The sequence below is a fragment of the Thunnus maccoyii genome, chromosome 6, assembly GCF_910596095.1.
Source record: "Thunnus maccoyii chromosome 6, fThuMac1.1, whole genome shotgun sequence".
Taxonomy (NCBI): Eukaryota; Metazoa; Chordata; class Actinopteri; order Scombriformes; family Scombridae; genus Thunnus; species Thunnus maccoyii.
The window spans coordinates 32,826,624-32,840,290 of NC_056538.1; the positions used below are offsets into that span (position 1 = coordinate 32,826,624).

General features: G+C 39.9%; 1 protein-coding gene across 1 annotated transcript in view; it reads right to left on the minus strand.

Annotated features, from left to right (window-relative positions):
• Window positions 1-1,723: 1,723 nt before the first annotated feature.
• Window positions 1,724-13,667, minus strand: part of supt5h (SPT5 homolog, DSIF elongation factor subunit) — a 42,929-nt gene continuing 30,985 nt past the window's right edge. The window contains exons 24-30 of the mRNA XM_042413381.1: window positions 12,397-12,524; window positions 12,023-12,131; window positions 11,772-11,930; window positions 11,185-11,353; window positions 7,810-8,007; window positions 3,395-3,490; window positions 1,724-2,476 (exon numbers count right to left, since the gene is read on the minus strand). Of these exons, the coding sequence (XP_042269315.1) occupies window positions 2,336-2,476; window positions 3,395-3,490; window positions 7,810-8,007; window positions 11,185-11,353; window positions 11,772-11,930; window positions 12,023-12,131; window positions 12,397-12,524 (1,000 nt within the window). The 3' untranslated portion in view covers window positions 1,724-2,335. The remainder of the gene's footprint in view (window positions 2,477-3,394; window positions 3,491-7,809; window positions 8,008-11,184; window positions 11,354-11,771; window positions 11,931-12,022; window positions 12,132-12,396; window positions 12,525-13,667) is intronic.

The window sequence follows — 13,667 nt, forward strand, 5'->3', positions numbered from 1 at the left end:
GCATGAAACTTTGTGTCAAACAGAGGCTTCTGACATCTAAACTATAAGTCTGACCACTTTCAAACCTATATATATAATATATAAATAATATATCAGTCAGAGGGACCAAACCACTACTTTTACTGCAATACTTTAACTACATTTTGCAGTAGTTTTACTAGAGTAAAGGTTCTGAGTACTTCTTCTACTTTGTATATTTACTTTGTATATGCTCCCACTTGGGTCCGTCATTCAACAATACAACATATCAGTCGTATGCTGACGACACACAGTTATACGTCTGTTTCTGCCAACCAGTTTAATCCAGTGAATGATCTCATCCAGTGCATTACCGAAGTTAAATATTGGATGGCCAAAAATTTCTTGCAGTTAAATGAAGACAAAACGGAGATTCTTTAAGCAGCTGCAAAAGGCTTTGAGGCACCAGATTAAGTCTTTGTTAACTCCCCTGTCAGTATGTCAAAAACTTGGATGCTGATCTTAACTTTCAGAAGCACATTTCCAGTATCTATGACTGCTTTTCATCATCTTAGAAATATATCCAAAGTCTGATCCTGAAAAATTGGTTCATTGGTTCCTTTCCAGTCGACTAGATTATTGTAATGGGCTCTTTGCTGGGAAAGGGAAGGATGCCATCAGGACTGTGAAGGACCGCGAGGGCTCGGCCCGGAACCCAGGGTTTCCTGCGAGATGAGAAAGCACAAAAAACTCCGGGGAAGAAGCAAAGTTAGCGACATGCATTGATGTTACATCAATGCATACAGATGGAGAGGAGGAGGAGGAGGAGGAGGAGGAGGAGGAGAGAGGAGCTCAGTGCATCATGGGAAGTCCCCCAGCAGTCTAGGCCTATAGCAGCATCACTAAGGGCTGATCCAAGCCGAGCTTAAACAATAAACAACTGAGAGGTTAACAGGTTAACTGTGGGCCAAAAGCCTGAGCAAACAGAGTTTGAGGGCTGATTTGAAAGAGTCCAGGGTAGTAGCGTTGCGCATTTCGGAAGGGTGAGAGTTCCAGAGGGTGGGGGGCTGTCACGCTGAAGGCTCTGTCTCCAAAAGTGCATCCGTAGGTGCAGGGGACGGAGAGCAGTCCTGAGTCTGAGGACCGAAGGCTTCGGGAAAGTGTGGGCCAGTGGAGAAGGTCAGAAAGGTACTGGGGGGTCCAGGGAGTGAAGGGATTTGTAGGTGAGGAGGAGGAGGAGGAGTTTGTAGGAGATGAGGTAACCCAAACCATGATCTTTCCCTAACCAAGTGGTCTTTGTGCCTAAACCTAACCAGACCTAAACCACAGCGTTGTCACACCATTTCACAGGGAGCCAGTGTAGGTGAATGAGAGTGGGGGTGATGTGCTGCCAGTGCCAATGTGCTATATAAATAAATTTAACTTGACTTCTACTTCTGGGATATTAAATTAATTATCATATATGACAAGAAAGACATCAAGTCTTCACATTTAAGAAGGTGTGACTAGAACTTTTTTTTTTTGGTATTTTTGCTTCAAAAATGAAAGTTGCTGATTGATTCTCGTTGCAGGCTACAGCTGCGGGTCGTAGCAGCAGTCACACTGTGAGAATCCTAAACTTCTGGTTCTGTCATTAAGCTGTGTACAGTCCCACAGCTGTTGTACAGTATTTTATAGCTTTCACTAATCCATATGAATGTTGTTGAAATATTTCCCTCTGGACTGATATCACGCTCCGCAAAGCCACGACAGCTATAAACACACACACACACACACGTAGATGAACGGGTTCACAGTTTATTGACATTTTACACTTTGTAGTTTTTTTTTTTTTAACCCTCCTGCACCCAGAAAACCAGAAAAGTACAGACAGAACATTCAGAAAGCACTAAAAACAGATTCAGACAACTAGTAAGAATACAGTAAACCTAATAAAACAAAAAGATAATAAAAAAAAAATAAAAAAATAAAACAACCGGAAGAGGGGACCAGCTGACACATGGAAATACTGATTTACAGAGAGAGGGAGAGAAAAGCAGCCTGGCAAGTTTTTCTGTCCAGTCACACTTCACCTCCGCTGCCGAAACCAGTAAATACAGATGAAATTCAGATGTCAAACCAAACATTTCCGCCGTGACATGTATTCAGCGGAAGACCTCTGGCGCTGCAGCTGGATCTAATTGGAGAGACTGTTTGGGGGGTTTGGGTGCCTCACAAAAGTAATAAAATCAAAAATGTTAACATCTCTGCCTATGTTCGGCCAACACTCTTCTTATTACAGTCCCCGGTGTGTATCCTGTGTTTCTTCCGCCTCACCGTGTGCGTTGCGTCTCTGTGTTTCTCTCTCTCTCTCTCTCTCTCCCTCCGCCTGTACGACTCAATGTTCGAGGCGTCCCAGGAACCTCAGGTTGAGGATCTTCAGCTGGTCGTCAAGCTCCATGCGCACGATGCCGTCGTCTCCGTCGATACTCAGCAGGATCCCCGTCGCCTCGCGGTCCTCTCCCAGAATCACCTTCACCTGCAGGGACGAGGACATTGAACGGTTAAAGCTTTAACAGGAAAATATCAGAAAATAGTGAAAAATACTGATTATTATATGTCCAAAAGTCAAAGGTCTTTAAATTTCTTGTTCTTTTGTTCAACTGAATCAACACATGAACCCTGAAACCAGCTCATTTGTTTCTGCATATTTAAAAGTTAAATTAATTTTCTGTCCATTGATGAATCGTTGCAGCTCCACTTTGTGATGATAGTTTACATTTTACTACAAAATAAAAAAAAAAAAACAGCCTCATCGGGTCAAACTAAGAGAGAAAGAGTCAGTTTTTAAATGTTTATTATCTAAATTTCTTCAAAGTTTTTATTTTTTAGAGTAGGGCTCATTATCGATTATTTTCTCGATTAATTGATTAGTCTTTTGGTCTGTAAAATGTTAAAAATTTATCACGTATCTGATGTCAATCCAACACAACAGTTCTGCTATAAATTCTACTTTTATGAAGCTTATACACATTCAGTTTTTGTTGACATTGTCAGAAAGGTGATAATTCTACTTGATGTTTATTATTGAGGTCGTAGTGTGAGGTGGGGTACTGGAGTGCATTATATTGAAAAGTGTTCCTAATATTTTGTCCACTCCATTGACATGAATGAGGGAAGAGAAATTATTAGGGACACTTAATAAGTGTCATAAAAGTAGAATTTATACTGTGATACATGTCATGTTAAAATATAATCTTTCTAACGTTGGGATGTTGATTTCAACGTTATTTTTCTTTGACTTCAATAACATCTCGACAGTAAGATTACAAACATCGTGGACGATGTAAAATATTGAAAACAGAATATAAAACGAAGGGTAATAAACATGTTTAATTATTGATGATAATGATGTCTGGTTGCAATTTGTCATTTCTGTTCATTTTAAAGCAGTTACCTTGTTGTTCTTGGTGGGAGTGACGGGCTCCAGATGATCACTGCTGATACTGACAACCTTCTCCGACTCCTGCATGAACACTGAACACATCCCTCCCTACACACACACACACACGCACGCACACACACGAGTGCACATACACACACGAGTGCACACACACACACACGCACACGCACACACACGCACGCATGCATGCACACACAGAATTCAGAGTCTTTAACTTATTGCAGTGATTCAAAAACATGAGAGACTGCACAGAAATCAAACATAGTATTAAATATTAGAGACTTAAACTATATATTAGCCAATAACAAATAAACAAACAAACGTTTTTCAAACAAAAGGTCACTTTAGTTTAGTTCTTAAAGAATTGTAGCAAAGATATTTTACAGTTGACAAATAAACTTGTCAAAAACATTAGAATAACAGCAAAAATAATATTAACTTTTAAACAGTCAAGTTCACTAGAAATGAAATAATAAACAGTTGAGGAAATGATATGCAACTGTAAATCTTTACATGTTAGAGACAGAAACTGATCAATTAGAGTAATGAACTCCAATTAAAAGCACAATATGTAATTTCAGCCGCTAGGGGTCTCAATCAAAACAATAACAAAAGACGGAGTGTGATGACGGTGTGAAGTAGCAAGGGATCATGGGAGTTGTTGTCTTCGTTGTTAAATAACCAGCTTCACCGGGATAGGATTACTCCAGTGTTCATCATTCAGGATGTTTTTACCGGCAGAGGTCTCCTCCTCTCCAGAACAAACAGACCCGAAGATTACAGGTAAAAACACTGAATAAAAAAAATCAGTGTTTCTCCGACGATGTACGGCGACCACCAGACGTCCGGTACGGGCTGTTAGCCGAGCTGCTGCTAACACTTGTTCGGTTTATTTCTCTTATAACTTTAGATCCAGATGTTCGGTCGGTTTCTCCCGGGAGCCGAATTACACGCAGAGGTCTCCTCCTCTCCAAAAACAAACGTACACACAGATTAAAATCGTTAAAATACTAATTAAAGCTGTTTCACCTAAAAAAATCAATGTTTCTCTGACGATGTTCGGTGACCACCGGACTTCCTGGAGGGGCTGTTAGCCGAGCTGCTGCTAACGTTTGTCCAGTTTATTTCTCTGATAACTTAAGATCCAGACGTCCAACGACTAAAATCCTTCTTCCGGCTAAAAGATCATCATGAAAATGTGGCTTAAAACTGAATAAAAGTCCATTTATAACAGTTTGTGTGGAACAACCACAACGCCGATGTATTATCTTGTATGTGTGTAAGTTACTCTTTGGTAGACGCCATTGTAGCGGACAAACACAGCGCCGCCGTATGCATCTTGTGCGTGTTTACTCTTTGGTAGAGGAGGTATGACGTCATCGACAGGCGACCAAATGAAACGATCCGTTACTTTGATTAAATTACAGATTTCTCTGAGTTTGAAAACTGTTGGAAACATTTGGGATAATGTAAGTACACAACTCAACAACATATATAACATAGGTCTAGTTGTTTTTAGACATTTTAATGTGGAATAATTACATATTATAGCTTTAACTATGTACTTATTGATCCAGACTGTGTCTTTTCATCGATACACAGCTGATCAGCTGAACGTGCAAACATGAATTTGTGTATTGAAGAATAAAGTCTCTAATAATAAAGAATCATTTCTTGGATTTAAATGGAGAAATTCATCAATCACAAGATCAACACAAACTACGCTTGAACAACATCTCAGAACTACACAGTTCTTCCCAGGAAGCTTTTACACTCGTTGACTAGTTCAGAAAAATGCAGCCTGAGAAATAACATAATATTAACTTTTAATGAAGTAGTGTTCAATTTGATTATTACAGCAGCCTGTAAACTAAAGACTTTGACTAATGCAAAGCTAAGTTATAACCTAACGTCCATCTGTCGACTCTGCCACAGAAAGAAAAGAAAGAAATACAAAAAGAAATCACTTCAGATTCAAAACATCTGGTTTTTTCACATTTTTCAGAAGCATTTTTCAGAGAAAAAGTCAGTTGTTCCATCATATAAAGTTCCTGAACTATTTTTAATCTATTCAAGGATTGTTTGTGACTGACTTCAGTCATTTTGTAAAGCCAAAAAGTATAAATATTAACTGGTTGTGGCTTCACAGATGTGACTATTTGTGACTGGTTTTCTTTGTCTTCTTTGATAGTAAACTAAATATCCGTTTTTCTACTAAACATACTTCACTGTGTTTGGTAACATGGTAACAGTGAAAGAAGTAATCATTCCTCCTGTTTATACTGGATATTAACAGTTTGTGTGGAACAACTACACAATCTTAACAGTTCCTTCAAATGTGCTTTCAATGTAAGTGATGGAGGCCAAAATCGTGTCCACACAGTCATTTATTCATTGTGTGAAGCTTATATGAGGCTGAGCGAGGCCTTCAGTTCAATCTGAACGTCTGGGACCAAAAACCACAAAAGGTGTTCCTTTTATTTCCATCTGAGTGGCTGCAGCTGCTGTTGACAATGTATTATTACTCTGAAGCAACCTTCTTGATGTCTGGTTTTCTTGGATTGAACCCTGATTATTGGTTCATCACACAGAACAGTTGACATCTGAATCTCAGATGAACTTTGAGTGGATGTAATACTTGTTTACAGTAGACACTCCCGTACAAAACCGCAGCAAAACCTGCATGTCAATCTATCTCAATGATTCTCAAGAGATCAATACGAGCCAAATATAATGTCTAACGCGGTGGAGCCAAATTCGGTTTCCTTGGAAAAACACTACTGGATTTTACTGAAAGAAGGATCAGTCCACCCACATATTGAGCCATTATCTTTTCTCCTCTAACGGTGTAATCCTTCTAGTTGGACAGCTTTGGTTTTATTTGACAATATTTCAAATGGAGATGATTTATATGTAATGAGATCTTAATAAAATAAAACCTCTACAGAGTCCAGGAGGGGTCACAAAGAAAGAAAAAAAAAAATCATTTGTGCTCTCGGTTGATCTGTTTTGTGGTAAATAAAGTGCTGTTAGATTACATTTAAGGGATTTCAGAGATAACTCTGTTGTGCTTACAAGCCAAAACCCAAAGACTATCCAGTAAATCCACATAACTTGTTCCCAGATCAAAATAACACCTTATTAAATCCAAGTGCTCCACGGTGAAGGTGAACGAAGGACGAGAGAGAATAGCTGAGGGTGAATTCTGTTCAAATTCAAGGTGCAAATTATCCAATTTGAAGCATCAATTATTATTATTATAAGATTACATTTTGGCTTTTTTGCCTTTATTAGATAGATTACGTTACCATTAAGATTCCTCTGTCTAAGTGACTTGGAGAGACTTCCAGTCGTGCAGTGAGAGAGGGAGGACTGCTGTAGACTGGAGCTCCACATGGCTAATAATTAATACTTATTCATTAATAATTCATTTGTTGTAAGTTTATATCTTATGTTACTCTTACCTTCTGTCCATAGCTCCTATTGCTCTCCATGCTCTCTTGTATATATATATATATATGCTGTTTGTTTATTTATTTGTCTGCTATGATTGTATAGTTTGTGTAAATATGCTTTAGCAATGTTGTATTGTATGCAGCCATGCCAATAAAGCCAACTGAACTGAATTGACAGAGAGAGAGAGCGAGAGACAGACAGAGAGAGAGAGAGAGAGGTACGGCATATAGCAAAGGTCCCAGCTGGACGTCCACCGCAGACGTTACCATTAAGCTACCGGGACGCTGCAAGAGCATGAATCAAGAAATTGAGAGCATGAATTATTTAATCTAAAGCACAAATTAGTTCTTTTACTCTCCATGGCCCCTCCTGGGCTCTGCTAGTATCAGTGTCCTGCTACTGTGGACAGAATAGAATAGAATAGAATAGAATAGAACTTTAATGTCCGCCAAGGTGGAAAATTGTCTTCGGCTCACCAAGACATGCAGACGCACTACACGTGATTCTTAGGAGAAAGAGATGTGAAGCAGTCATTCTAGCAAACACAGTGACACAGGACACATTACACGTTAAAAACTCGTGTCTGAGGCTTAAATCTCATCTGTCTCTTTGCAGAGTAAAGAACACTGACGGCACTCGGGATGAAGGACTTTTTAAATACATGTTTAGTTGCCAGAGGCACTCCATCGCACCTGGCTGACTAGAGGACGGGAGGATATCTGCATGGATACTCCTCGCTTTCTTCCTCATCCTCTCTGTAAAAGAGATGAATCAAGGATTTTTGGGGTTTGCTGACTATTCTGGGGGTAATTTTGCTGCCTCAACAAATACAGATACAAATACTGGGCTCTCTGCACATCCCTACTACAGAAGCTGCAAAACCCTTTATCCCACCAGCTGGTCTCAGACATGTAAAACCACCGTCAGCTGAATAATGTGTGTGTGTTTCTCACCGTGACGCTCCTGATGACGCCCGTCTGTCCCATCAGGTCCATGAAGGAGTCCTTGACCCGGACCAGGATGTCAGTGGTCACCCAGTCGCTGCTGCCCTGCTCTATGTTGGAGCCGGGGGTGTGGGGGTTGTAGCCTCCAGGAGAGGGCGCTCCGGGCGTCATGGGGCTGTAACCCACCGGACTGGGGCTAGGACTGGCCTGTGGCAACAACAAGAGTCACTCAGTTATATTTCTTTCCTTCATGCTTTTGTTTCTAGCAGACTGGATGACTGTAAAACTTGTCTCAGGCATCCCCGAGACATCTTTAAATAAACTACGGGTGACTGAAAATGCAGCAGTGTGTTTCCTCACCTACACATAACAACCTGGTTTTAAAGGCCCTTCGTTGGCTCTCCAGTCATATTAAGATTTTACTTTTAGTTTTTAAACCTCTTAATGGATCAGCACCAGACTTTATTGCTGAAACGCCCCTCCTGGACCCCTGAGATCCTCAAATTCCTGCATTCCCCAGACCAGAACTAGGACCTACCGTGATGCTGCATTCGTCTCTGGAACAGCCTCCCAGAGGAGGTCAGGGCATCAGTCACAGTAGACGGCTTAAAACTGAACCATAAAACCTATTTTTATAGCTTTCTTTTATGTAATTTAGTGGTCTAATACCATTTGTAACAACTTATGGGCTCTTTGTGTGTTACTACGTTTTATTTGACTGGGTTTGATTTCCTTTTTATTACCTTTGTTTTATCGTTTGGATTTCTCCGAAGCATCGTTTCCTGGGTAAGTCACTTCATCGTTAAGAACAAGAAGTCCTTCCAAGATGTCAGAGTTTGCCAAACGCTTTCAAAACTTTTCTTTGCTCGAGCCAGTCGCTATATTCGTGTGCTACCATTTTCGGGAAGATGCTGAGGTTGCAACACTGTTTCACCTGAACTCTTCTGGAGTGGAAGATGAGATTTTGACACTATAAACTGAGATTCAGCTGAAGTCCAGAGCTCATGGACAGTTCTGGAACTTGACTGCATTATTTGGCTCCACTTATTTATGTTTTTTAAGTCCAAGAACTAATTTTGGAAGTGTGCTTGAGGCCGTCTGTTCGCACCTACTGTCCAAAGTAGGTGCCAGAGGTTTCTTCCCGTTAAAGGGAGGTTTTTCCTTGCTGCTGTCACAAAGTGCTGCTCATGGAGTTTAATTACAGACAATAGTCAGACCTGTTCTATGTGAAAAGTGCCCTGAGATAACTTAGCTATATAAATAAAACTTGACTTGACTTTTTTATTTTTTTGTATTTCTTTGAGTTGCATTTGTCGTTTGAACTGTGCACTACAAATAAATATATTTATATTATTATATAGAGATGAATGACACACAGTCTGCTAAAGGAAAGTGTTAGGGGTGCTGTACGATTTATTCTAAAAAAGGTACAGTTGTGCTCATAAGTTTACATACCCTGGTAGAATTTGCGAAATATCGGCCATATTTTGGAAAAAACGACTTATCATGCTGTAAACTTTTGTTTTATTTAATGATAGTGGTCAGGTGAAATCACCAAAACGGCCCTGATCAACTGTTTACATACCTTTGAATGTTTGACCTGACAGTTTAAATGGATATGAAGGGTCAGTTTCCACATCTGTGACTTGTTTCATTGTAATTAGTGTCTTCGTATAAACAGTCAATAAGTTTCCCTGCACATTTCATCCGGGGCTGCTCTGACTTTACTGGATACTGAGCCACAAGGAAAGCAAAACAACTGTCAAAGGACCTACGAGAACCTACCAATTAGTAGTGTTCAAAGTCTGATGAAGAAGTGGAAAATGAAGGGTTTTGTTGATACCGAGCCACATGCAACTTCAGCTGAAAATTGGAAGTGGCTGTTTCAAGATGAGCAATAAGGAGGTACTTTGAACAAAAATGGGCTGCACGGTCAAGTTGCCAGAAATATTATTGCGCTAACGCCACAAATCTCAAAACTTCTGAAACAAAGTTATTTGGAGTGATCAAACCAAAACTGAATTTCATGGTTACGACTATATGAATGGTTCATATCTTATAGATTCTGCCAGGTTATGTAGAGCCACATCCGACTTTCAGCTGAAGTTGCAACTGTATTTGTCTGTGGTATCTGACGATTGTGGAAAATGTTGCATGTACATCAATAGATGAAGTAGCTTAATATGCCAGATATTTTATTTACTGGTTTAGTCCAAATCGAACATTCACATCTGGTTAATTTTAGGGCTCGGTATCAAACCTCAATATATATGTCCGGAGTGCTGAGTACTGAAAGTTGACATTCAATGTCTGCTCAGTAAGAAAACTGTACTGACATAACTGTATTTACTTTTTTCCCTTATTCTTTAATCACATACCTCATAAATTAACTGAATTAAGACATTTTTAGTCAGGCAGAGTTATTGTACAGCTGCTTTAGCTTCTTTTGTTAAATGAAAAAAAAAAAAAAGAGTATTGTATTGCATCTTTAGGTATGAAATGTGCTGTATAAATAAAGTTTTATTATTACTACTGAAACTGTTGTTCATTGCGTGCTGTTGACAGACACAATCACTGCCAAAACAAGACATTTAAGGTTGCGTCCTGAGCTTTGGGAAACAATGATCACCACTTTTGACTATTTTCTGATATTTTATAGACCAAACGACTAATCAAGAAAATAAATCAACAGATGAATCGAGGATGAAAATAATTTAGTTGCGTTAGTTGCAGCCTTATTAGCATTTATTTGTGATAAAGTAGCCTCTGTTGCATATGAGACAGCAGCCATCTAACTGATAACACACTCCTGAATGTATCACGGACAGTATAATGAACACTGTAACTTTGTAACTTTTGTTCAGCACAGTGTCATAAGTCATGTATTCAAGTTTGAAGCCGATACCATTAACGCCCTAGGAGGAGATAGCGTTTCTTGGGGTTCCAAAATTGGCGCAAAGTCGTACATTGATGGGCATTTTGCAGACTTCCTGTTGGATTTAGGTCAGAGGCGTCAGTGTATGATTTGTAGGTCTTGATGAGACGGATAATTGAGTTTTTAGTTCGATCTCTCTACGACATTCCTACGGGCTGTGGCGGCCATATTAGATACATAGGTGGCGCTATAGAGCACATTTTGGCACTTTGGGGGATAATTTTTACATTTTATCAAATTTTTTAACAAAGACCTGATGTGTGTGCCAAATTTGGTGAGTTTTTGAGCATGTTAAGGGGGTCAAATTTAGGTCTGAAGTGGCGTAATAATAAAGAAAGAAAGAAAGAAACAGAACAGATACAAGAGGGTCTTCGTCCCTTTGGGGCTCAGGCCCTAATAAATCTGCTGTGAACATTTTCTGTCAGATCATTCTCACAACCGTCATCTACCTGATAGGCCATCGGGGAGGGTGTCGGGTGGTAGCTGGCTGGAGAGTGTGTGTTCTGGTAGCCGACCGGCGAAGGCGCCACCTGGTGGTAGCTCTGAGGACTGGGACTTGGCTGGTAGGAGCCCTGAGGGGATGGGGCCGCGTAGGGAGAGTACTGCTCCGTGTTATACCTGGACACGGAAAGAAAGGTTAGTCTGAGCCTCAAAAACATTTGTTATGAAAAGGAAAATAAGTCATGCTAAGTGTGGACTGGAGACTTCAGAGCTTTTCCAATTATCCGTCCATCTATTTACAATCAGAGTTTAAACAGTACAGCTAAATGAAAGCTGAAATACAGCAAACGTTAATGAAATGTAAATATTTTTATGCCAAAAAAGGGCAAATATTCTGTTCTGCTTTCCTCATCCAAGAACAAAAGCCTCTGAACAATATTTAGGACAACACACTCAACAGCTCCTTCAACAACTCACTGCAATGTTTATAACACTAATTCACATAAATATATACACACACACAACATAAATACTGTTTTAAATACACATTTTAACATTTGTAGTCAACTATCTGTCTCTGTGTGTTGATACTCACATAGCAGGCGTGCCAGGAGTTTGAGGGTTGTACTGAGGGTTGACTTGTGGAGAGGGGACTTCAGGGTAACCCGGGGTCTGGGGGTTGGGGGTCCCGCCGTAGCCCTGAGGGGACGGGGAGGGCTCGTCGTCATAGCCGAAGTCGTACTCCTCATCGTTCCTGGAGAGAAGAGGCTTTTACTTAACACACACACACACATTTTAAACACACTGAAGTCTGTGTGTGTGTGTGTGTGTGTGTGTGTGTGTTACCTGGAGGGTGTGTTGGGGTTACTGGGGTCCCAGGCTCCACTCTGACCCGGCGTTCTGCTCCCATCATGCAGCGGGGTTTGAGAGCCGTAGTGAGGTGTACGACTTCCTGCTGAAGGGTTAAAAACACAGCAGCACCGACACGATTATCATCTTCATTGATTAGTTGATCGGTTGTGAGGATCTTTTTGTTTTTCTTTGGGTTTTGGACTGTTGGTCGAACAAAAAGACATTTGACAGACTGAACAACCTAATCTGTTAAAAGGTCCAGCGTGTAGGATTTAGTGAGGAAACATGACTTTAACCATAAATTGCAAATCATGAAAATATAACATTACAAAAAGAAATATGTAAGATACACACTATCCGTGTCTTACCATCATGCAGCGGTGTCTGAGACCCGTACATGGGCGTTCTGGAGCCGGTACCGTACATGGGAGTCTGGGAGCCGTACATGGGAGTTCGTCCGTGGGTGGACGTCATTCCGCTGTGTCTCTTAGCACCCCTGGAGGAAGAGAGGGAGGTTGGCAGAAGGTTAGAATTTCATAAAGGGAGTCTATGACTGGTTTTGGCAGAGAGACTAGCAGTAAACAGAAAATACAAGAGATGAAAGATCAACGCTGACAGTACGATTACGACATGATTCCACTGAAAAGAAAAGATCATTTAATTTTCTTTACATGCTTGCTTGTGTGTTTTGTGTATATAGTGTTTCTGCTTTGAGTTTTTTTCTGGTGAGTAACAATGTTATTACTTTTTTTTTTTTTTTTAACAAACGGAAGGACTGAATAAATCATTTAGGCTTCCTTCCTTTCCTGCACTGTGATAACTGTTGAATGCAGGAATGTATTTGTAGCCTCATGATTGTTTGACGGTAGTTGCAAATAAACACCCACGCCCCGCACCTCCACACAACCCTGCAGAGGTGTGCCTCCACACCTGATAATGGTGCCACAGCTGCTCTAACTGCATATCATACATGTATCATGGGAGTCTTTTTTTTTTTTTTTTTTTTTTAAACAAAGGGAAGGACTGAATAAATCATTTAGGCTTCCTTCCTTTCCTGCACTGTGATAACTGTTGAATGCAGGAATGTATTTGTATCCTCATGATTGTGCAAATACACCAAACTAAAGCAGGGAAATAACATGAAGGAGGGGATTATTGTATGTGTAGTACAAGTCAGAAACTCAAAAGATAATTTGATAATTATTTTACATCTTGTCACATGTATATGACAAATCACTTCTACTTTGTTTATTTTGTTGATATGATGTAGTTACAATTGAGTCTTGTCTTATTTATTTATTGTAAATGTTACCATTTGATGTACTGTACCAGAGTTAGCTTATAGCTAAGTTTCATCTGCAGTCTCTTCCACAGCAAATCAATAACAAACAGTGCAAAGCAAAAAAGAAAAAAAGTGCACCAGTATGTATAAATGTGTGTATATTTTCTCATTTAATCACTTAATATTCATTTTATACATTACACTTTTATTGTGTTTGTACTTAAATGTTTTAGTGTCAGTGCTGAAACTCAAACTGGTCCTGCTGTTGAATACTTTCAAACCATCCAAAGTCTTAAAATAAAAGACAGAAGCTTTGTGATTCCTCAAATAACTCCTGAAATAACTCACAGACGTGTT